Source organism: Acanthamoeba castellanii (genome assembly GCF_000313135.1).
Source record: "Acanthamoeba castellanii str. Neff unplaced genomic scaffold scf7180000084744, whole genome shotgun sequence".
NCBI lineage: Eukaryota > Discosea > Longamoebia > Acanthamoebidae > Acanthamoeba > Acanthamoeba castellanii.
Window position 1 is genome coordinate 142066 of NW_004457244.1, and position 23155 is coordinate 165220.

Genomic DNA, 23155 nt, shown 5'->3' on the forward strand with positions numbered 1-23155 from the left:
GCCTGACCTGGAGCTTGGTATGTACACTTTGTGTGTGTTTACTGTTCACCACCCTGACAAGTTCCAAAGTGATGCACATTGGGTTTTTTAGTTGTTGACTTGTTTCCCAATGTGCATTGGGTTTTTTATTTGTTGACTTGTTTCCTGATGTGCATTGGGTTTTCTATTTGTTGACTTGTTTCCCAATGTGCATCAGGTTTTCTATTCAACCTGTGAAAATCACATTCTCTAACAGTTTGTGTTGCTGACCTTACTATGCAGAAACGAAAATTCATACACTCCCAAATTTCCAATCACTTCAGTCCAACCCCAACATCGTCAGCGCCAGCCTTCAGGTGACCCACAACAACCAAGCAATTCACCAGCAGAAGGAGCAGCTCAAGGGACCCTTGCATAGACCCTTCAACTTTGCACCATACCTGGGTTCAACCCACATCATGCCACATTGACATTTGGAACTGCACCATCTTTGGTACAACTCCTCTTTTTGTTCTGCTGATGTGTTGATGCTTTCACTTGCCCGCCTGCACTGCCATCAGAATGGCATTGCCCAGTGACAGTTCCAGGAATTAATCACTTGCTGCAGTCTGTTGTGGATGGAGGGTGTCTCACAACCAAGCCCTTCATTGTTAGATTTCTCAATGAAGATGAGCGCCTTGACTGAAACAATGTTGATGAGTTTGGTTTTACTTCCCACACCACTTTGTTTTAGCTGCACCCATGGCTATTCAGTTTTTAGGCTATTCACAATTCCCAATGCACATCAGTTTTTTTGGGTACTAACTTTTAACCTTCCAGAGGCTGTTGATTGTAACCACAGAGTTGTGGTCTGGAACCTCATTGAGCACTGGCAGTGGGAGAATGTCTACGAAGTTCTGCCAGCAGCTGCAGGGATGGAACTCAGCTGGATCATCCTTGACTGCATCTCTGGCTTTGAGAACTACATCAACTTGGCAGGCTCAGTTGTCCTGAATGCTTTTGAGAAGGCCCTGAACTACTACACCCTTGGCCAAAACCCACTCTTCCAGATCATGTGTGGCAAAAAAACTGTTACTGACTACAATGCTCTTGCTGAGCACCTGGTATGTCCACCACCTTTGTATTCCAAACCATTACTCATCACCCCACACCTCACAGAAAACACTCAAAGGTCATGCTGCACCAAAGCCCACCACTCTACAGAAGTACTCAACTACCTTAAGGGCCCTGTTCAATGCTCCAGGAGTGGTGGAGTATGTTATTTCTACTCTAACTTGTCACCTTTGTTTTGAGTCCTCACTAACTGTTCCCCTTTTCCAGTCTTATCAAGGAACTCAATTGCCTCGTTCCAGAGGGTCAGGTGTTCATCTCCCTTGACAACCTCAACTCTGGTGCCTTCAGGGAATTGAGTGCCAACAACATGATCACCATGCTTCACCATTATAAGCACTATCAACACCAAACCCCTTCCAAGAGTATGTCCTTTCTTTTTAGTAATTGTTATTCACCTGACAAGTCTAACTAGTACTTCCCTCTTGCCAGAGAACTTCTGGTTGCTAATCACCAACCACTGGAGCATGATCAAAAGGCAGATGGAGGCCTTTTGTCAGGCTGTTCATGCAGCCATGGAGGCTGACTGCTGCTGTGAAGATCCTGAGGAGCTTTGCCACATCTGGGACTGGATCTGTGTTGTGGAATACATTGTGCTGTGTGGTAAAAACATTGAGATTGAGCAGCCTCACAGCATCACCTCTGAAGTTGACACGTTCTGCAAGCACCTGTTCCAGTCAAAACTTCTCAGTGATGAGGCAGTGGAGACCTCTCCTCACCAGTTATGAAGGGAGATCACACATGCCACCACAGCCTCTCAAGCAGAGGAGGCCTCCCTTGCCTCAACATCCACAAGTGAACAGTGCTGGTGTCTCTCTGTGTTGGCCAAGGGGAAAATGGTACAAATCAACTCCTTCCTGTTCCAATTCACACCCCATTACTTTCACTTACACCACTTTTATCTGACTTCAGCCTACAGTACCCACTGCCACTGGCACCACTCTGACCACCCCAACCAGTACGTTTGCATTTTGCTGGTAAAGTTCCAAGCTCACCACATGCTTGTTCTTTACAGCTACCAAGAAACGTGGCAAGGGTAAGGCTGAAGAGGAAAAGTCGCCATCTACCATCAAGCACAAGGCAGAGCTTGCTCTCCAGAAAAAGTATCTCCCCCAATTCACTGAGCCGCTCACCAAGCTTCTTGGCCAACCAACGCAATTCCATGAATGGCTGGTGTGTTTATTGTCCTGCATTGTTTTCCTGATGCACATCAGTTTTTTATTTGTTGACACTTTTCCCTGATGCACATCAGGTTTTTATTTGTCAACTCTTTTCCCTGATGCACATTGGTTTTTCTAATTTCACTTATTTCCTGATGTCCACCAGTTTTTTTCTTCCACAGGTGTCAATCTACCTGCACAACTTTACCATCCACAGCACAGACATTCCTCTAAATTCTTCATTGCCCCCATCTGCTTTTACCATGACCTACACCATTTTTCCCTGTTTTGCCACACTCTGTACATATTTTGCCAAAACCACTCACACACCATGTTCACAAAAGTACTGCTTTTGCTGCACATACACATATATCACTTGTACAGATTGTACTTTACAAAAGGTGCCACTGGCACCTTTTTCTGGACACAGTGTTAGTCCCTCAATATCACTCATCAGCAGTGGTCTAGCATGTCTGTAATATCATCTGCAAAATGGTCATAAAATCATCTGTTGTCAGGCCAAATGGCTACAAAATTATCTGTCTTCTACAAAAATGGTCATAATAATCATCAGTTGTCTGGCTACAAATTCATTTGTCATCTGCAAAAATGGGCATATCCTTTAGGAAACGGTAAAAAATCCCTACTGCACAACAGGAGCAGTTTTGAAACTGTTTCAAAAAAAATTGTGTTTCAATTCATGCCATGTACTTTGTCTCTTTACAGTACATTCACCTCTTTCCTCACGTTCTCACGTACCACGGCTCCTCAGTCATCATCACTTGACCTTTCCAACAGAGAGGTAAAGCACAGAGCACAGAGGACCGGGGTACCAGTCATCTTCGCCTTGCCTCTTGAACTCAACAATGTCGACCGGCAGTGTACATTGACCAGCCTTCAGTGACACTTTGGTGGCAGATAGCGGGTGGAGGCCAATGATAAGTCCAAGTCTGTTCCGACAGCAGTGGTGCTTCTGGATGTTTGAGTGCTTGCCGGGCGTTGACCATGAATGCCTCAGCCAGCACCCGAGCTCAGCCCCTTCAGCAAGCATCGCGTTGCAGGCGTTGTCGAGCTCTACGTGGTCTTGCGTGCGGGCAAGCTGTGGTAAAAGCGTCAATGGAAAGGTTCTAATCAGACACAGAAGTAAAACCAACAAGAGGGAAAGCACCTGCATGAGTGGCAAGTCCTCACCCGCCAAAGGCACATCAGCGAACATCTCCACACGAGGCAGATAAGCCCCGCCCACCAAGTTGGCGACTCGTTGAGGATATGGCGCAGTGGTCAACTTCTATCGGCCCAGCTTGGCGATGCTGGACGCAGTTTCTGCTGCCACAGCGCACGCAGGCCTGTCACTTGATGCAACACTGCCGCCCTGACGAGGTTGAATATGTTTTCAATTTGTTTTTCCCTCTCTCTCTGTGATGTTTCCAAAAGGCTAAGCAAAGCGATTGAAGAAACTTGGACTGGGTTTGAACAGAGTGGGAAGCATGATCGGAATGGAATGAAACAGGTTTGACCGGCGGTGCGAAGGGCGAAGAAGTCTTTATTCACCCCTTCCGTACCGAAGCCAAATCTGGTGCGAGCGGTCATCTAGTCGTGCGTGCGCGCGTGTGCATTATCATTGCGGGTGCGTGTGTCGTGCGTGCGTTTTGTGTGTCGTGAAGCTGAAGGCAGGCACCGACTTGGCCGTCCTCGGTCGGGGGTGAATCAGTCGCCTTGGGAGAGGCCGGAATCGTGGTAGAGGAATGTGTGCGCATGCATGAGATATCTATTGAGCACCGACGAGGGCGGGGGGAGAGGAAGGCTACGTACCTCTCGAGGGTCACTTCTGAAGTGTTGATGGTTTCACCCCTTCCTAAACGAAGCGTGGATCATGAACAATCGCCTGCACCTCCTACACAGCGGCAATTGGGTAACAGCTGTTGAGGATCATGTGCACACACACACACACAGTACATCGCGGTAGTACTAGTACGTTCCCTCGGCCAATGCCACTCAACGTGGTCACGCGGGCGCACGCGTCGAGTCATGACCGCAAGCTGCGGAGGCCCGCTGGTGCGAAAAACGGGGAGGAAGGACGTGAAAAGGACTTTAAAAAGAATGAAAGTGCATCAAGCAAGAGGACAACAAGATCGCTGAGCTAAGTGCCCAGCTGCAGCGAGTGCTCGCGGCCTGCACGAGCAGCGCGTGCTGGCCTACAAACGATGGGAGAAGTACGAACCGATTCGCATCATTTGCTCAACGCCATTGATGCAGACCGATGTGATGAGTGGGGTCACTGTGCAGGGCCTTCAGGGAGTATGTGGCACTGGAGGACCAGGCTGCGGGCTGTGAAGACTACCAAGATGCCATCAAGGAGGCGGTGATGAACTAATGTCACCTACAGGCTCGCACCTCTCGCTACGTGAAAGAAGGGCGTTTATTGTGCTAGCGCCCGAACAACTACAGTTGTTGGGTGGTGCCCCAGGCCGAAGGGAACAGCTGGCAAGCCGACGCAGCATCGAGCCGGCGTTCAGGATCGATGCACAGCAACTGGGTGACTAATCCCCACCGCGCCCTCGTCAACTGCGGTCCCCTGCTCCAACGAAGGAAGAGTGAATGTGAGAGGGGGGGGATGAGCATGATCATGAGAGAATGAGGATGAGGAGATCGTACACAGTGCAGGCTGGGCCAGCTGATGCCTGCGCCCACTGCGCCACCTCCTCGAACGACATGCGCGAAACCTCCTGGTTGACTTGGTCGTCTGGCATCGGCACGTTGAGCAGCTGCACAGCGAACAGATCATCTGTTAGTCTCGTGCTGTGCTGTGCTGTGCTGTGCTGTGCTGTGCTGTGCTGTGCTGTGCTGTGCTGTGCCTCAGGTGTACCTGCCAAGCGATCAAGACCCCGGCGGCCCAGATGTCGATCTTGTGGGAGACTTGTGGGCACCACCCGCAGCTGTCAAGAAGCTCGGGGGCCAAGTACCCAGGTGTGCCCACCGGAGCAAACTCAGACCACGTACTGCCCAGCCGCCGGTTCGTCGCGACTTCGAAATCGATGATGGTGAGCTCCCCAGTCGGGATGCTGTAGAGAACGTTGTTGTGCGAGATGTCGTGGTGCACAACACCCAGCTCGTGGAGCTCCCGTAGGGCCTGCCTCATGATCGATTGTAACGCATGTGCGGTTGTTAGTCGTGTGGTGTGGTGTGGTGTGGTGTGGTGTGGTGTGGTGTGGTGTGGTGTGGTGTGGTGTGGTGTGACATATGGAAGCTGCAGATCAGCATTCCTCGCATATTTTCACAAACAAGTGTGGTGGAAAGACAACATTTCTACACAAACCCAAATACATACCGACAGTAGTTGGAAGACATAGGAAGCGAATGTGGAGTCTGGTTGGCGGTATGCCTCTTCGTGTTCTGTTTCGTGAGGTTTCACATGTGAAACATGAGAAGAGTATAGAATGGTGCATTGCAGGCCTGTTGTTGCAGGTGTGCAGGGAAGCGAAGAGGGTATCGTCAGTACCTATGCAGCCCAGCACAAGACCATGATACCATTCTTTGCCGCACTCGAACAGACCCGAGGTCAGGAAACGGGGAATGTGCCGCGTTACTCCCTGGAGCCTCTTCAGAATGCCGGCTTCCTGCTTGCCTTTGACCACGTCCCGCACCAACTTGAGCACCAGCAGGTCCCCCTCTGCTGACCTGAGCAGCCACACTTGGCTTCTTTTCGTCTGTGCTGACCCTCACGCGTCAGTTGACAACAAAGCAGCTGAGCCCCTGTAGAGCACCACCGCATTCATCCGGGGGGGGGGGATTACCCGGGCGAGCTGCCGAATGGGCACCCCAGCGCCGTGGGTGCGTGGTACGGGGCCGATTTCCTCGTCATGTTGCTGGCCACGGTCTGCTCGCTTGTGCTTGCGGCGCCGAGTGTCAGGTCGTTGTTTCTCATTCTGCTGCTGCTGCCCCTGCTGCTGTTGCTTGTGTTCACGCTTCCTCTTCTTCTCCTCCTCTCGTTTGTCGTCGTCGTCGTCGTCGTCGTCGTTGTCGTCAGGCCCTCCCTGCTCGCCTTTCCTCTTTCTCTCCTCTCGTGCAGACTTACTACATTCGGAGCAGTACCAGGCCTCGTCCTGCGCGGGGAGCTGGGCCATCTCGATACACGACGGATGGCACCACCTGGCGCACTGGTGGCACTCGACGTACTGGGCACCGTCGTCGATCCGCTTGCAGACGCAGTAATGCTTCTTCCAGAGGTCGTCTCGCGGGTCTGGCAGTTCACCGGCAAACTGCGTTACGAAGTCTTCCAGCATGGCCTCCTCCCTGATGACGTTGGCAACGATGTGATGGCGCAGCAGGAAGAGCCGCTTCATGTCCCTCTTGCTCGCCAGCCGCGCCGAGTAGAGGGGCACCACCTTGCTCCGCGATGTGCTCCCGTTTCGCAGGGTCGCTGGGCCGAGAACGATGGCCATCTCGACAGAGCTGCCCGACAGCTGCGTGCAGTAGCTGACGGGGAAGGTACGGTCCATCGGGCGGTATGCCTGCCCCTCTCTCAGCTCCATGCGGTCGAGGGCATTGATGAGGTCCATCCGCTGGAAGCATGCCACCAGACCCTGCCACAGCAAGCGGTCCCTACACAGAGGCAACACCCCCCCCCGCGCGCGTGGTGTAGGTGAGCATAGAAATGTACATGCATAGAAGTACAGAGCACAGAGGACCGGTCCGTACCAGTCATCTTCGCCTTGCCTCTTGAACTCAACAATGTCGGCCGGCAGGGTACATTGACCGGCCTTCAGCGAGCGCCACTTTGGCGGCAAATAGCGGGCGGAGAGGCCGATGACTGCGTCCGGTCGCAGAAGCCCCTCTCTGGGCGTTGTCGATCGTGCCCCCACCATCGCCACATTCCTTAAGTGGCGTGGTGGGTGGTGGGTGGGGGAAGTGGCAAATCAGAATTTGGAGGGGCGGGGACGGAGAGGGAGGGAGAGAGGGAGAGAGGGAGGACCACGAACCCATCCAGTGACACGGCTGTGGGCGGGTGGCCTGCGAGGACGAGGTGGCCATGGAGGAGAAATGTCCAAGTCTGTTCTGAAAGCAGTGGTGCGTCTGGAAGTTTGAGTACATGCCGGGCGTTGACCATGAATGCCTCAGCCAGCACCCGAACATCGGCACCCTCGTCAAGCATCGCGTTCCAGGCGTTATCGATCTCTTCGTGGACTTTCGTGCGGGCAAGCTGTGGTACAAGCGTCGAGAGAGGAAAGGTGCTTCATAAGCATAAGTAGATAACAACGACAAGAGGGTTGAATTGGTGGAGCACCTGCATGAGCGGCGTTAAATCCACACCTGCCAAAGGCATATCGGCGAACGCTTCGGCATGAGGTATATGAGACCCGCCCACCAAGTTGGCGATTCGTTGGGTATATGGCGCATTGGTCAACATCGCTCGGCCCAGCTTTGTGATGCTGGACGCAGTTTCGGCAGCGCGCGCAGGCGTAATGGCTGCCTGCCGTGAACGAGTGTGTGTCGGTGTTGCTGTCACCGCTGTCAGCAGATTTACACAGAAGAGGCTGGGCAGTACCTGAAGGACCCATTATTGCGGTGGCACGCTCTCCATCTGGCCTAGGTGATGTGTCAGTGAATTCCCTTCGCTTGGCGTTGCTCATCTCGACCAACTTGTACGATTTTTTGATCTGTACGATTTGTTTTCCCGCCACGGGGGCAAGTGTGGCTCTCGAAATTTCAAGTGCGCCTGCTTCCTCGAACGTGCCTCGCATTCTTGCGGTTATGCCGCAGAAAGAAAAAAATGCATCAAGAAGACAACAAGATCGCTGAGCTAAGTGCCCAGCTGCAGCGAGTGCTCGGCCTGCACGAGCAGCGCGTGCTGGCCTACAAACGATGGGAGAAGTACGTACTGATTCGTTTCATTTACTCCACACGATTGATGCGGACCGATGCGGGGCCTATTCGCTATGTAGGGCCTTCAGGGAGTATGTGGCACTGGAGGACCAGGCCGAGGGCTGGGAAGACTATCAAGATGCCATCAAGGAGGCGGTATGAATCACACCTACAAGGCACTACATCCATCTCATCTTCGCCCTAGACAGGTGAGTTCGTGAAAATCTCAACGGCCGTGCGGGAGGTCGAGGCCCAGCTGGCGCTGTCCAGGCCAGACCTGGCGGCCATGGTGCGCAGCCTGCAGGAACTGGAGAAGCAAAAGCTTCAGCTCGTACGCTGCCTCTCTTCATCCTCTTCTTGGCCGCAGCCGCAAGACGGTCTGCTCACGCGTTGGGGAGTGCTTTGCTGGACACAGACGGCCAAGGTGCAGGCAGGCAAGGAGAAGGCAGTGGTGACAGAACGCGTCGATGAAGAGGTCGACTGGGTGTGGGAGCGAGAGGAGAAGGGCATGCGAAACCAGCTGAACGGCCTCGTCGAGGAGATCAACCTCGTCATCGACTCCTTGCGCGTCGAACTGCAAGATCTCGCTCCGCCCAGCTCTGAAGAAGCCAACGAATAAAGAAACACCACGATGGAAGCAGAGGTAAAATTGCTTGATCTTCTTCTTCTTGTACGGGCAGAAAGGAGTGTGGTCGATGTCCTTCAGCTGTACTTGAACTCGACCACGACGAGGTACTTGATCAACAGCTGCGCGACGTCGTACACGATGAACTCGTTGTAGAGCAGACTCGTGTTCGACGTGCCCGTCGGCACCGGCTTGCCCAGCGGCACCACCGTTCCATCCGTCCTGCGTCAACCACCCAACCACCAACCAACCACCCAACCGCAGCAACGTGTAAGTGACATCATCTCCATCGTCATACCATCATCATCATCATGAGGGGCGCATGGTGGAGTGTACATGGTGACGTTCTCGGCGGGGTCGGGTCCGGTGGCGCCGCAGCCCTTGGTGGAGTCGAAGCCGGGCTTGTTGGCGTTCATGAACTCGGCCTGCGTGCAGTCGTACGTCTTGCCCAGGGCCACGCGCGAGAGCAGCATCACGCCCACCGGGTTCTCGCGGCTCGCGTGACAGTAGTTGGCGCTCTTCGTCACCAAGTCCGCAAAATAGACTGCGTACACCATCCACACAGCAACAAATATATCGTCAACATCATCATCATCACCTTCTTCTTCTTCTTCTTCTTGAATGAAGCTGTGATGAGGTGCGCACCTCCTTTTCCGAACATGTAACCGGTCGAGGGGGCTTCAGGCGGCGCAATACGAAGACCCTAAGGGGAAAGAAGCGATTTGGTTGATTGGCTCGCGGCTACGTGCGGTTAGGGTTGTTTCGGCCGAAAGAGCGTACCTGCGAGAGGATGCCCATCCAGTTCGTGAGCCGCGAGCCGTGCCACAGCAGCTGCTGGTTGCCCAGCGCCGCGTAGGGCTTGAACCGCTCCTCCTCGCCCGGCCGCTCCACCGCGTACAGCTCCTGCGACGCGAAGAACGAAGAACGAAGAAGAGCCCCCCCCCTCGTCAGTGAATGAAGCCAAAAGCGAAGGCGGAGAAAGGGCAAACCTTGAGGCGGAGCTTGTAGCTGGTGTGCGTGGGCGCGTGGGTGTTCTTGACGTACTGGGCGACGATGCTCCAGTCCCGGCTGTTACGGTCGACGGGCTCGAGGGTGGTGTTGAGGGCCTTGTAGGAGGAGTCGATCGGGTGCTCGCCCGACACGGCGCTGCCCTTCAGCAGCGACGTGGCGATCTCGATGTCGCCCAGCGCCTCGAGCATGGCCATCTTCTTCTTCAGCTGCTTGTTCGTGTCCAGCACCGGCGGTCGGCCCATGCCAAAGTCGTGACTGGCCACACACACACGAGTGAGCTGATCGGCCGAATGGAGGAGTGCGGGGGGGGGAGAGCGTACGGGATGAGCGAGTAGAACTCGTTGGTGAGCTCGGTGAGCTTGGCCTTGTTGATGGGGGCGCGGCCTAGCACCTTCTCGATCTTCTTCAGCACACCGTAGCCCTTGTTGATGTGATTCTTCTTCAACTTGCCTGCACGTTCATTCAACACCGTGTTAGAAGAAAAAGAACGAAGACCGAAGAACGAAGAAAAGAATGAAGGTGCACCGAGAGGCATCTTGTTGATGTCAAACTCCATCTCAACGAGCGTCTCCTTCATCATGCTGAGGTTGCAGATGAGCTTGACCAGGTACTGCAGGCGGTCGTCGAGCTTGCATTCGATGTCTCCGTCGTCATCCACCTTCTTCAGCGCCTTCTTCTGCTTCTCCACCGCGTCGTCCTGCAGCACGCCAAGCCACACGCAACGACCAACCGCCGCACGACACGCACGTCACACACCACACCACACCCACACGTGTGTTTCACGTTCAGCGTCAGGCCACAAGTGAGAGAAATCAAATCTGTAGCGGCGCGTACGTCATCGTCGTCGTTGGCGCCGTAGTCGAGCTCGACCATGGTGTACTTGCCCTTGACGGGCTCGAAGTTGGCCCGGTCGTCAAAGTCATTGCCGGTCTTCTCGCGGAACCTGTTGTCGCCCCCCAAACCGATGCCCGTCGCGCATGAGAATCGAGAGAGAGAGAGAGAGAAGCGCGTGTCGTGTCGTGTCGTGTGTTGCATGGGCGCGTGCTTGTACTTTTTGTCGAACTCTCTCTTGGCCTTGTCCACGCTGGAACCGCACGCGACCAGCTTGCTCTGGCCGATCGCTCCCACTGTGTTCGAACAAGTGAGTTGGGTCAGTCCACCACGCACAACACGACACGACACGACACACGGCCAGCGACGTGGCACACATACCGCGGCCCCATCTGGTCCACACCCAGAAGCTCTTCTTGTTGTCGTCCTCGAGCAGCTGCAGGACGTAGAACTTGTTGTTGTTGTGCGAGATGTTCGTCTGACCGCCGAGAACAACGAGAAGAAGAAGAGATGAGTTGGTCTCTCGACGAGGTCTACCCCCGCAATCAACTCTCAATTTACCAACGAAGTTAAGTTACCTGGTTGAGCATGACGTCGTAGATGTCGTCTTCCTCTTCATAGATGTGCGCCTGCGTGACCGGATTTGACAAATGGAGAATGAATGAGGTGAATGCTCTCATGATTTGATTGGGCAGCGCGCGCGAGAGAGAGAGAGCGGTGTACCCCTTTCTGTACGTGGGCGGGAGCGTTGGGGTCCACCGCAGATCGGCCCTTCTTGATCAGCTTCACTTTCTTGGACGATGACGACGACGAGAAGATGACGAGCTGGGCGGCGCCTTTCGCTTCTCTGTTGTTTGTCGGCCACCCGCACACGCAAACGTTTAACACCAAACGTGAGATCGCGTGACACTCACCGCCCATCTGAGACGACGGGAGAGCAAACAACGTACTCGTGGGCGCTTCCTCCTCCTCCTCTTCCTCTTCTTCGTCGTCGTCGGCCTCGCCAAAGGGGTTGAACTTGGCGGCGCTGAGCATCTTGCCCTGCTTAACACTTCCCCGTCACCCAGTCATCCCTGTGTGTGTGTGTGTGTGCCCGAGAGGTGCTCGGGTGAGCGAGACGCTGAGGCCAGAGTGGCGAGAAAGCGAGAGCGCGTACGTGACGAGCGGGATCTTGAGGCGCGAGGCTGCCTCGAGCACCTCCGAGTCGTCCTTCTCTTTGTTGGAGCACACCACGAAGTCGACCTGGCGTGGCCCATGATAAAGAATTGATTTGAATTGTTAATTTAATTCAATGCCGGTTGATTATGTTGGGATTTACAAAATGGTGAAGGGCGGGCACCTTTGGATTTACGTTTTCGACGGGACAGCCTCCATGAGAGACTACTTTCTCGATGAGATCGTCGCGCACCTTCTTTGTGTAGGATCGCGGTGCGATAGTGATTATCTGGTCGTCGAACACAGCCGGCTTCTTGGTGCACTTCATTGGTACCTCGCTCTTTGTGTGGGCTTTCTGCAATTCGCAATTTGATCCCAACGCGTTCGCGCCAAATTGATTGCGCATATTTTCCACGAATTAATTAAAAAGAGGAAATGCTTGTTTCTTTTTTGAATTTACTTCAATTGAGAGTAGGCTTCCGCCGGCAAGATGAAGAGCAACCAAGTCCAGAAAGTGTCGGACGTGCCCAAGTTCCTCGACTCGTTCGATACCTTCCTTCTGGATTGTGATGGTAGGTTTCATCATGCCGCACAAATGAGCGATTCATCTCACACCTCATTTCATCTTCCGCCCAATTCCGCAGGCGTGTTGTGGCGAGGCTCAACCCTGTTGCCGCACACCAAGGAAGTCCTCCAGCAGCTTCGCTCCATGGTGCATATTATTTTTTTATTCATTTATATACATATTTATATATTTATGTATATCCTTTGTTTTTTGGATGCGTGTGCTGTGTCGTGCAGGGCGTGCGTTATTTATAAATAATTATATTATTGGTACTAAATTATATTTTTAATGCACAATCGTGTAGGGCAAGCGTCTGTTGTTTGTGACGAACAACAGCACCAAGTCGCGCGAGGACTACAAGAAGGTGTTTGCCAAGTTCGGGATCGAGGTGTCGGCCGACGAGGTCATCTCGTCGTCGTCGGCCGTCGCCCACTACCTCAAGGACGAGGCCCACTTCACCAAAACCGCCTACGTCGTCGGCGAGGCCGGCATCACCCGCGAGCTCGACGCCCTGGGCATCTCCTGGATCGGCGGTGTCGTACGTAGTCTGCTCTTGCCTGTGTGCGGCGCGTTCTTGCGCGGCGCTGTGTGCGTGTGCGGTGTGCGGTGGCGCGTGGTGCGCCTCGTTAACTGGAGCTTCGCAGGACCACAAGGAGAACATGACCATGCAGGAGCTGGAGCACATTGAACTTGATCCTCGGGTTCGTCCCTGCTTCTTCTTCTTCTTCTTCTTCTCCGCATCTCGCTCACTGTCGTGTTGCATGTCGTTGGTCGTGTTGTATCCTTCGTGGCTGATGTTGTGCAGATCGGAGCTGTGGTGGTCGGGTACGCGCTTGGTCGTTTGGGTTTTGAAGTGTCTATTGTTTGCCAAAGGCTCACCGAAGCTGGCGCGCGCGTGTGCAGGCTGGACACCAACATCAACTACCGGAAGGTCGCCTACGCGCAGCTCCACCTCCGAAACCGCCCCGAGACCCTCTTCCTCGCTACCAACGCCGATTCCACCTTCCCCTCCGCTGGCCACATGCTGCCCGGTACGCACATAAACCGCGCCATTCCCGCTCGCGCTAGCTCTTCTCATGAAAAAACACTCACCATTGTGTGTCGCGTGTGTCGTGTGTGTCGCGTGTGTTGCACAGGCTCTGGCACGATGGTGGCCATGGTGGAGGCGTGTAGCGGCCGCAAGGCGTTGGTTATCGGCAAGCCCAGCAAGACCCTGATCGATCTCGTCGTCCACCAGTACGGCCTCGACAAGGAGCGCACGTGCATGGTGGGCGACCGGCTCAACACCGACATCCAGTTCGGCCTCAACGGCGGCATCTCTACGCTGCTCGTCTTGACCGGCGTCACCACCGAAGAAGAGCTCATGAGCCCCGACAACCCCACTCACCCTCACCACTACATTCCCGCCTTTGGCGATCTCCTTCTTGCCTCGTCTTCTTCTCATCTTCTTCTTCGTAATACAACGTAACGTGTAGAAGACATTCAACATTGTTTTTTGGAGAAAGTGTGCTGGTAGCAGCACGTTTACAGTTCGAGGGAGGTGGTGGTCGAGTTGATGCCGTTGTAGATGAAGGTGTTGTTGATCGGCAGCCACTGGGCGGTGATCACCTTGATGGCCTCCTGCGACGCGACGCCGCCCATCAGCGAGGCGACGTTGTGCAGCTCCGAGCCACCGAACCGGCACGTCTCGTGCACGACGGCCTCGCTCACGAGCGACGTGTCGAGCGACAGCTCCTTGAGCAAGCCCTCCACCTGCTCCTTGAGCAGCGGCACGTCCGCCAGGACCTGGTCGTTGGTCCAGCCGGGCAGGCGGCCGTGCGCCGCGTAGAAGCGATCGACGGCCCGCAGCACCACGTACCACGGCAGGTTGCCCTCGGGGTCGGAGAGCGCCTCGCCTGCCGCCCCGCGTGTGACGTCAGCAGACCAAGGGAGGAAAGGAAAAAGAAGGAAAAAGAAAGAAAAGGAGTGGTGGTACCGAGCTCGGCGGCGTTGGCGGTGGCGGGGTCGTACTCCTGGGCGAGGGAGCGGATGCGGAGCACCCGGAGGAAGAGCGAGTTGCGGCTGACGTGGCGCACGTACTCGTCGCTGATGGTGCGGGTGGGGGCCAGCTCGCGCACGATGCTCGCCACCTCGGCCGCGTCAGCAACCGCCTACGATTTGCGCGACAACACAACAACTTTCTACGTCAGCATGTTGCGCTGCGCTGCATGTGTGTCGTGTCGTGTCGTTGGTCGCGTGAAAGGCGAGAGGGCAGCGGGACTGGACCTTTTCCTGGTAGACCTGAAGGAGCGCGACGTAGGTGTTGGTGTCGGCGTTCATGTCGGGAATGGAGCCGAGGAGCGGCAGCACGTGATGCCTCTCGACGAAGCGCGCGATGGCGGCAACCACGAGCCAGAAGTCGGCCGAGTCGGCGGTCGGGTTGCGCGCCTTGGGGTCGTCGAGCACCGACTGCACCTCGTAGGGCACCGCGAAGGGGGTCCACGCCTTGAACGCGGCGGCGATGGCCTCCTCGAAGTTGAGCTCGTTCTCGTGCTGGCCCTCTCGCAGCTGCTCCTTGAACAGGGCCTTCTCGTCGCGAGTCTCGGGCGCCTTGCCGCCGTGCTCGGCGCGCCACTTCTGGAGCTGCTTGACCAGCAGCACGATGAACGGCACGTGGCTGTAGTGGTGCGAGTCGAGCTCGGCCATGTTGATGGCCTCGGCGAACTTGATCAGCTCGTCCCACGGCTCGTACACGCGCAGGTCGTCGGGAGCATCATCCGGCTTCGACTCCACGACTGTCACACGTTGTGCCGTGTGCGGTATTTCAGTCAGCAGCACGACACACACGCACACCACACGCACACGACAACACACACACAAACACGATGTAGAGGAGGCGCACTGGTGTGTTCGGGGACGGTGAGGCGGAGGTAGCCGACGAAGCCGTAGGAGCGGCAGGCGAAGAGGGGAATGTTGTGCGCGTAGAGGAAGGCGGCGAGCTTGAGCAGCGCCTTCTCGGACACGTTGGTGGCGATGACGAGGGTGAAGCGGCCGAAGAAGGAGACGTCCTCCTCGATGATGGCCTCGGCGTCCTTGTCCACGGCGGTACCGTTCACGAACTCGTTGAGCTCGTTGAGGAGGTGGGTAGTGGCCTCGGCCCTCGACTTGCCCAGGCTGGCGAAGTCGAGGAAGAAGTTGTTGCCGAGATCGGACGCCTGCACCTTGTGGCCATCGACGATCGTGAACGAGCCGATGCCTGCACCACACGATTGATTGATTTTGCGAATGATTATTGTTGATTTTTAAGTGAAGACCATCACTTCATCACATTGGGCAAAAGCGAGATACGCAGCGCAGGCGACCTGCGGGAGTAGCATTAAAGTGGAAATGGATGGCTCTCGTACCAGGCAGAACAAGATTCTTGAGGATCTCAGTTCCAGTAGCGCTGGCATTAATGAGGCAGACCTTCGCGTTCTCAAGACGCTGCTGACCATCAGCGCCCCACAGCCTAAATCAAACACACGATTTTTAACCATTTACTTGGCTCAAATAAATCAAACAATTGGCCTTCTAGCGGCAACCATCAGTCACGCGTGGGCATCGATTCGTACCTGAGCTGCCTGTCGTACTTCTCCTCCTTCTTCTTGTCGATGGCCTGTGCCTCCATTTCGTCGTATGCTCGTTCTGCCAGAAATGCACCCAAACCGCGTTTGATTTGTTCGCCCTTCTGTGCACACACAGAAATGAATTCACTGATAGTTTATTTTTAATTTTATTTGTTATTTCTTGTTCTCTTTTTTAGCGAGCGACTACTCGTTGAGGAGCCAGGACTCTTCATGAACCCAGTCCGTCAGCTCGCGATCACTGACATGACCAGAGACGCGGCGAGCCTCCTGCCCACGCGAGTAGGCCAGGATGACCGGCCACCGCGGGTGGTGTTCCGTGCGGGCCGCGGCCGCGGCAGCCGACGGCGCTACATGAAGCCGTTGGGCCAGGTCGGGATGTGCCTTCACGTCGAGCACCCGCATGACGCACCTCCCGGCCGTCCTCAGCACTTGATGCTTCAGCTTCTCCTCCGTGTCAGCGTACTTGGCCCGCTCGTCTCTGTGTACTACACGTGTGAGCCGCTACGCGGTACGAGAAGCAGCTGAATCGAAGAAGCAAAGGTAACGCACCCGGGCACGCAGTAGATGAAGACGGGCAGCTTGATGTGGCCCTTGTCATGAATGACGTCGGTGAAGTTGATGTTCGTCAGCTCGTCCACCGCCGCTGGCTCTGGCGCAGCCGCGTCGCTGGCATAGCCTGGCGCTGGCACGTTGGCAAGGCCTCGACGTGGCACCACATCGGCCCGCGTGTCGTGCGGCCCACGGCGTAGGAGGTGGTTGGCAGCAGAGACTCGCCGTTACGCAGAAGACATGCAGGGAAGGCGCTACGCGAGCTCGAAAGATGGAACGCTCGTCTGCTCACTAACGCATGCCAACGAACAGAAACGTGGGTGATGCAGACGGTGGGTGGGTGCACAACAGCGTTGCTTGCGACTTTGATCGATTTGATTCGAGTAGGGGGTGTGGAAAGGCAGCAGGCTCTGTACCTTGGAGGGGGTGCCACGATGGGCGAAGAAAGCTGTGGTCACTCTGGCGCGTGTGGTTTGCATTGGGTGGTTCTTGTGGCAGAGATGTGGTAAAGGTTCCAGTTATGCACTAGCACCGTGGCAAGCGAGAGCACCGCTGACGTCAGCCCGTGTTGGCCACTTCTAGCTCTCTTTCGGCATGGATTTCGTCTGCGTCCCTTCGCGCAAGTTACGCGGAACAGGTCCAAGCTCTGAGGTCGTTGAGGACGCAAGGTGGTCCAGTGCAGTGTTAGTGTTGTCCCCGTCGCAGGGACCACCTCAAGCAGAATGGCTCCAACCTCAGCTGCCTTGTTGCTTCTTTTCTTTTTGTTTTCTTTTCGGATTCTGAGAGGTCTGGCTTTTCTTCCGCCCTTTTTCTCGTAGTTCTTTTGGCCGGCATCCTTCAACTTTCTTTCTCGATTTTACACGATCGACTCCGCGTGTAGAGCCAGAACCATCAGATCAGGGATGGGAATGAAGCGAAAGATCGGTGGCGGCGGCGGTGGCAGAGGAGGCGGAGGTGGCGGATCGCCTTCCGCCAAGAGGGCTCGCGGATCGGGCGATGGGGGCAGCCGTGGGCGTGGAAGCAGAGGAGGCGGTCGTGGAGGCGCCATGAGCTCGCGTGGAGGAGCTGGAGGCCGCGGAGGAAGCATGAGCCCGCGCAGGGGCGGCGGTGGTGGCCGCGGAGGTGGTCGTGGAGGTGGCCGTGGAGGAAGCATGAGCCCTGGGCGTGGCGGCCGTGGAGGTGGTCGTGGAGGAAGCCGCGGTGGGCGCGGTGGGTTTGGAAGCCGCGGAGGTCGCGGCGGTCGCGGCGGTCGTGGCGGCAGGGATGAGCGAGACGATCGCCGAAGGCCTCGCGATGAAGATGAAGATTTTTCGGAAGATGAGGAGATTGACGCCGAAGAATTCGAGAACGGAAATGAGGATTCGGACAGAGAAGTGGAGCCTGTGGACGATGCTTCCGCTGACGAGGCTGGAGGCGAGGGCATGATCGATTTTGGACTGGGTCGCGGGCTCAAGAAGAACAAGAAGGCCGCCGTTTGGAGGAAGATGAAGCGGAAGATGAGGACAAAGACGACGAGGAAGAGGAAGATGAGGAGATTGAGAACGATGACGACGCCTTGACACTGGGTCCCGATGAGGACGAAGACGAGGACGACATGGCCATGCACAAGCAACAGCTGGAGGAGCTGAAGGAGAAAGATCCAGAGTTCTACAAATACCTGCTCGAGAACGACAAGCGTCTCCTCGAGTTCGGCACTGGGGTACGTCGCTGCATTTATTCATTTATTTAATAGCAAATAAAATAATAAATATAGTATAATAAAAGAAGATTATAAATAAATAAATCACTAAATAAATAAAATTATTGCTAACATTGCGCGCCACAGGAAGAGGACCAGGACGACGAGGACGAGGACGAGGACAGCGATGGCGCAGAGGAGGGCATGGACGATCTGGAAGATGACGACGACGATGAAGACGACGACGACGACGAGGAGCCCAAGAAGAAGAAGGCCAAGAAGGAGGAGCCGCAGGGCAAGCTCCTCACGCTCGAGGAGCTCAAGAGGTGGCAAGCCTTCGCCCTCAAGGGCTCGCTGTACGGCCTCAAGCGGCTCGCGGTGGCCCTGCGGTCGGCATGCCGCGCCAACGAGGCCCACACCAAGAAGAAGCGCCCCACCAAGGCCGAGCGGGCCAAGGGCGAAGACGACGACGACGAGATGAAGGCCGACCGCCGGGTCGGGCTGGAGCCGCTCGCGCTGGGCGGCGTGCGGATCGACAGCCCGCAGGTGCTCAACAGCCTGCTCTTCTTCTGCATCCGCCAGATGCCGGGTATCGTCGACAGGTACCTGGGCTACACCTACGCCCCGCCCACCGACGACGACAAGAACGGCAGCGGCCTCCCCAAGTCGAACAAGAAGTGGCGCGGCATCGAGAAGATCCTCACCAGCTTCGCCGGCAGCATCCTCAAGCTCCTCTCCCAGATCACCGAGCCCAAGGTGCGTGTTCCCCGACGTGTGTGCGGTTGTGTGCGGTGAGCTGACGAATTCTAACTTATGTGTGATATGTGTGGTATTTGCTATTGTAATAGCCGTTGGCGTACCTGCTGAGGCACCTGATGGGCTTCATCCCGTACGTGGCGTGCTTCCCGCGCTACCCGATCAACTACCTCCGCGCGCTGCTGCAGATCTGGAGCAAGGGCGAGGAGACCGACCGCATCATGGCCTTCCTCAACATCCACAAGCTGGCCATCGCCACGCCCTTCCCCTTCGTCCACCGGTGCATGAAGGAGTCCTACCTCGCCTACGTGCGCAACGCCAAGTTCGGCACCGCCATGCAGCGCGGCGCGGTCAACTTCATGGCCAACGGTGTCGTGGAGCTGTTCCTGCTCGACGGCGTCGGCGCCTACCAGCTGGCCTTCGTCTACATCCGCCAGCTCGCCGTCCACCTCCGCCAGGCCCTCACCCAGAAGAACACCGAAGCCCACAAGTGAGCCCCCGTTTCTCCTCTGTTTTCTCTCTCTCTCTTTTCTCTCCTTTTTCCTGCTGGAGCGACGTTGGATGATTCACACATGGGTTGTGGCGATGGTGTTGTTGCAGGACGGTGTACAACTGGCAGTACATCAACTGCCTGCGCGTGTGGGCGCGGCTGCTGTCGCACAAGGGCGGGAAGGGCCAGGACCTGGAACAGCTGGTCTACCCGTTCATCCACCTGCTGCTCGGTGTGATTCGTCTGCAGCCCACCCCGCGATTCTACCCTCTCCGCTTCATCTGCCTGCGCTTCCTCATCGAGGTTCGTTAGCCCAGACATCTATTTTATCATTCTTCTTATTTTTACGATCTGTTATTATTATTTGTCAACACTAACGTTCAATGTGCACACCAGCTGGCTGAGTCGACGGGCACGTTCATTCCCGTGGCGCCGTACCTGTTGGAGGTGCTGGAGTGGCCCGGCTTCACCAAGGGCCCCAAGCCCGGCGGACCCAAGCCCCGACCTGTCATCTTCCAGACCATCCTCAAGGCTGGCCCCACCACCATGACCTCCACCACCTTCATCGTACGTCTCGCCCCGCCCTGCTGACTTACGCCCGATATCGGTGGACCCCCTGACACTCGTGGCGCGTGATGTGCGCATAATCACAGAACGGAGTGGTTGAGGAGGTGGCGACGCTCCTGGCGCAGTGGCTGCGCGTGTACTCGCACAGCGTGGCGTTCCCCGAGCTGGCGCTCCCCATCACACTCTCCCTGAAGAAGTTCGTGCAGAGCCACCGCCGATCCTCGTGCCCCGCCCCCGCCGCCCTCAAGCGACTCGCCACCATTCAGCAGAAGGTAGCCGCTTTCTTTCGTGTTTCGCTCTTTGTTTCGTTCTTTCCCCCCTCTCTTCTTTTCCAACGTTGGAACTTGAACACTCACCAATTGTGTGAATAGATCGAGGAGAACAACCAGTGGATCGAGAGGTTGCGCTCCAAGCTGACCGTGGGTCCCAAAGAGCTGGCCCAGTCCTCGCCCACGCTGGGCGCTGGCCGCAAGAGCCCGCTCGAGCTCTACACGCCTCCTGCACCGTACGACTTTCCTCATCTCGTGTGTGTGTGTGTGTGTGTGTTGTGAGGCGTGTGTCGCGCTCGTGTCATCTCACGTTCTCCTGCCGCGTACCTATCAGGACGCACACGCACTCGGAGGGTGATGCTGTTGAAGACGACGACGAAGAGGAGGAGACCAAGGCCAAGAAGGGACGCCACCAGGCCAAGAAGAGGCAGGCCGATGACGATGATGGCGAAGATGAGGAAGATGGCGTGGTCGATGATGATGATGATGAAGATGACGACGACGACGAGGAAGACGAGTATGACCTCGACGGCGAGGACGACCTCGTGACCGACATCGTGGACACCGATGATTTCTAGAAATAGGCCCTGCAACCGCGCGCAAACGCTCCGAACATGATGAATTCCATTCATTCCTATGCCAGTCGGGTTACAGTTTTAAAAAATGGGCCACAACACAACACACAGGGCGACCGGGGGCCGAACACACAGCCCATTGTGTGTTCTTGTTCTCGTGAGCGAGCGGCGCTGGTGGCTTGTTGTGGAGCGGTGGCGGCGACACGGCGATCATGGCGACCGCCCCGGTGGGCTCACAGCTGGAAATAGCGAAACCACCCGCAACGGCATTGGTGCGCCTTTATCTTGGCACGAGGGTACACCGTATGAGGGCTCCTCGGAGACTGGGGCGCGTGAGGCGTGAACGATACTCGTCCCGGCCGCCACAACCAAGAAGAGAACACCACCACAAACGGGGACTGCTGGTCGACGTCGCCCCCCTCCTCGCGCGCCGCCACCAACCACTGCCGGCCGCAGTGTGGGCGGAGTATCACCCCCCCCCTCCAATTTCATACACACCTCCTCCTTCTCCCCAGCCTCCTCTATTCTCTCTTGTCCGACACAACACACAAGATACGACACACACGACACACGACACACGACAATATGTCGAGCGGGCCGCTGTTGAACACTTCGTCTGCGTCGCGAGGAGGATCGAGTAGCGGCGGGAGGAAGAAGCGTGAGCGCGCAAAGAGCCACCACCACCACCCGCGCCACTCACACCGCCACGACCACGACCACGACCAACAGCACGACGCGGGCTTTCCGGACCACGACAGCAGCGATGGACGCGCCGCAGACCACTATCCTCTCAAGGACACCGACCACCACCACCATCATCATCACCATCAACAACAACACTATCAGCAGCAACAACCACCACAACACAACAACAACAGTCACCACCGGCGGAAAAGTTCGAGTCCGCGCCTCGCCAGTACCCAGATCACCGGCAACGACACCATCGACCGGCCCGGGCGGGAAAAGAGCGAAAACGAAAACGAAAGAGGGAACAAGAACGAAGACGAAGACGATGGCGGCGGCGGCGGTACGGTGGAGCTGGTGCGGAAGATCGGGCAGGGGTCGTGCGGCGCCGTCTACCTGGGGCGCCACCCGCAGACCCACCGGGACTACGCCGTGAAGCTGATCCCCAAGGACGCCAGCGACCAGCGCACCGCGCGGCTGCTCCAGCGCGTGCGGCTCGAAGGCGACCTGCTCCTGGCGCTGGACCACCCGCACATCGTGCGCGGCTACGGCGTGATGGAGACCGACAGCCACGCGTTCCTCTTCATGGAACACGCCCAGGGCGGCGACCTGCTCGAGTACCTCAACCGCGAGGGCGCCCTGACCGAGACCCGCGCACGGCTCATGTTCCGCCAGGTGGTGCGGGCCGTGCGCCACCTCCACCAACGCGGCTGGGTGCACCGCGACATCAAGGTACATATCTATATCTTTTATATCTTTATATGTGTTTAACAATTTCTAACTTTTGTGTTGGTGTGTGCGTGTGTGGTACGGAATGACACGACACGACACACAGCCGGAAAACATCTTCATCGCGTTTGAAGACGACGATGGGGAGGAGGGCCGCGAGAGCCTGGCGCGCTCGGCAAGGCACCAGCACGACAACGATGATGTCGACACATCGTCGTCGTCATCGTCACCATCATCGAGGAGAACCTCGAAGCCCAACAACAAGCGAAGCGACGAGTCGCTGTTGTCGTCTCCATCATCGTCCGCATCGAGGACGTCATCCTCGCCACGAAGGAGACGCAAGGTGCGCCTGGTGCTGGGCGACATGGGCTTCGCGCGACAGGTATCCACTTCCACTTCCACCACCTCAACTTAGTTCACTCTCTCTTTGGGATTCGCTGTTGCGTGGTTGCGAGTTGTTTGGTAGATATATTTTTATTTTTATTTATTTTTATTTTTAGTGTTTACGCAATTGTAGAGCTCAACAACACGCATCGTGACTAACAATATGTACTATATCTCAACTACATATCCATGTCATTTAAAATATAACAGTGGGCGCCGACGAAGAGGATGCAGGAGTGCGTGGGCACGTTTCCCTACGCCGCCCCGGAGGTGATCAACCGGGAGAAGTACATCGGGCCCGAAGTCGACGTCTGGTCCCTCGGCGTGGGTACGCCGCCCTTTCCTTTCCCCGCCACACAGCAGGCTTTCCCAATTCGCATTTATGGGCACACCATCTCCATCTGCCCATCGTGATGTGGACCCGATCTCGATTCTCAACTCCACACACCCCGAGATATGTTTCACTGTGTTATCGCTCTGGTTTCCGGTTTGTCTAGTTATCTGTCCGGTCATCTCCATCTCCGGTCATAATTGTCTGCTATTATTATTTTGTGCGTGAGGCGGAGTTGTT

At 56.1% G+C, this 23155-nt stretch overlaps 8 protein-coding genes and 1 pseudogene across 8 annotated transcripts in view; 5 read left to right on the top strand and 4 right to left on the bottom strand.

Annotated features, from left to right (window-relative positions):
- Window positions 1-1817, top strand: part of ACA1_181200 (uncharacterized protein) — a gene marked incomplete at both ends in the record, with an annotated part of 2067 nt that extends 250 nt beyond the window's left edge. The window contains 4 exons of the mRNA XM_004332832.1: window positions 303-423; window positions 799-1033; window positions 1300-1370; window positions 1603-1817. Coding sequence (XP_004332880.1) covers window positions 303-423; window positions 799-1033; window positions 1300-1370; window positions 1603-1817 — 642 coding nt within the window. The remainder of the gene's footprint in view (window positions 1-302; window positions 424-798; window positions 1034-1299; window positions 1371-1602) is intronic.
- Window positions 1818-4691: 2874 nt separating this feature from the next.
- On the bottom strand, window positions 4692-7401 carry ACA1_181210 (PHDfinger domain containing protein; the record flags this gene model as incomplete). The annotated part of the gene is made up of 8 exons (XM_004332833.1): window positions 4692-4824; window positions 4905-5014; window positions 5116-5379; window positions 5578-5642; window positions 5749-5956; window positions 6044-6832; window positions 6938-7024; window positions 7339-7401. The coding sequence occupies 8 exons, from the start codon at window positions 7399-7401 to the stop codon at window positions 4692-4694; spliced, it is 1719 nt and encodes a 572-aa protein (XP_004332881.1).
- Window positions 7402-8019: 618 nt separating this feature from the next.
- ACA1_181220 (uncharacterized protein) lies at window positions 8020-8730 on the top strand (the record flags this gene model as incomplete). The annotated part of the gene is made up of 4 exons (XM_004332834.1): window positions 8020-8120; window positions 8192-8267; window positions 8356-8442; window positions 8527-8730. The coding sequence occupies 4 exons, from the start codon at window positions 8020-8022 to the stop codon at window positions 8728-8730; spliced, it is 468 nt and encodes a 155-aa protein (XP_004332882.1).
- An 83-nt stretch (window positions 8731-8813) lies between these two features.
- Window positions 8814-12061, bottom strand: ACA1_181230 (Poly(ADPribose) polymerase catalytic domain containing protein; the record flags this gene model as incomplete). Its single annotated transcript, XM_004332835.1, has 15 exons — window positions 8814-8958; window positions 9073-9280; window positions 9382-9439; window positions 9517-9639; window positions 9726-10002; window positions 10068-10197; window positions 10273-10444; window positions 10582-10690; window positions 10799-10874; window positions 10960-11056; window positions 11157-11207; window positions 11302-11420; window positions 11529-11629; window positions 11735-11820; window positions 11918-12061. The coding sequence occupies 15 exons, from the start codon at window positions 12059-12061 to the stop codon at window positions 8814-8816; spliced, it is 1896 nt and encodes a 631-aa protein (XP_004332883.1).
- A 162-nt stretch (window positions 12062-12223) lies between these two features.
- ACA1_181240 (4nitrophenylphosphatase-like protein) lies at window positions 12224-13766 on the top strand (the record flags this gene model as incomplete). Its single annotated transcript, XM_004332836.1, has 7 exons — window positions 12224-12305; window positions 12378-12445; window positions 12603-12836; window positions 12943-12999; window positions 13104-13123; window positions 13202-13329; window positions 13435-13766. The coding sequence occupies 7 exons, from the start codon at window positions 12224-12226 to the stop codon at window positions 13764-13766; spliced, it is 921 nt and encodes a 306-aa protein (XP_004332884.1).
- A 56-nt stretch (window positions 13767-13822) lies between these two features.
- On the bottom strand, window positions 13823-15944 carry ACA1_181250 (the record flags this gene model as incomplete). The annotated part of the gene is made up of 6 exons (XM_004332837.1): window positions 13823-14193; window positions 14274-14448; window positions 14564-15072; window positions 15180-15533; window positions 15682-15785; window positions 15889-15944. 6 exons carry the CDS (start codon window positions 15942-15944, stop codon window positions 13823-13825), a joined length of 1569 nt encoding a protein of 522 aa, XP_004332885.1.
- Window positions 15945-16086: 142 nt separating this feature from the next.
- Window positions 16087-16735, bottom strand: ACA1_181260 (uncharacterized protein; the record flags this gene model as incomplete). The annotated part of the gene is made up of 3 exons (XM_004332838.1): window positions 16087-16381; window positions 16453-16569; window positions 16593-16735. Coding segments are annotated over 3 exons (555 nt in total), but the record flags the coding sequence as incomplete, so codon positions are not given.
- Window positions 16736-17873: 1138 nt separating this feature from the next.
- Window positions 17874-20790, top strand: ACA1_181270 (annotated as a pseudogene).
- Window positions 20791-21799: 1009 nt separating this feature from the next.
- Window positions 21800-22998, top strand: ACA1_181280 (partitioning defective 1, putative; the record flags this gene model as incomplete). The annotated part of the gene is made up of 5 exons (XM_004332839.1): window positions 21800-21814; window positions 21847-22203; window positions 22441-22543; window positions 22583-22614; window positions 22795-22998. The coding sequence occupies 5 exons, from the start codon at window positions 21800-21802 to the stop codon at window positions 22996-22998; spliced, it is 711 nt and encodes a 236-aa protein (XP_004332887.1).
- Window positions 22999-23155: the final 157 nt, after the last annotated feature.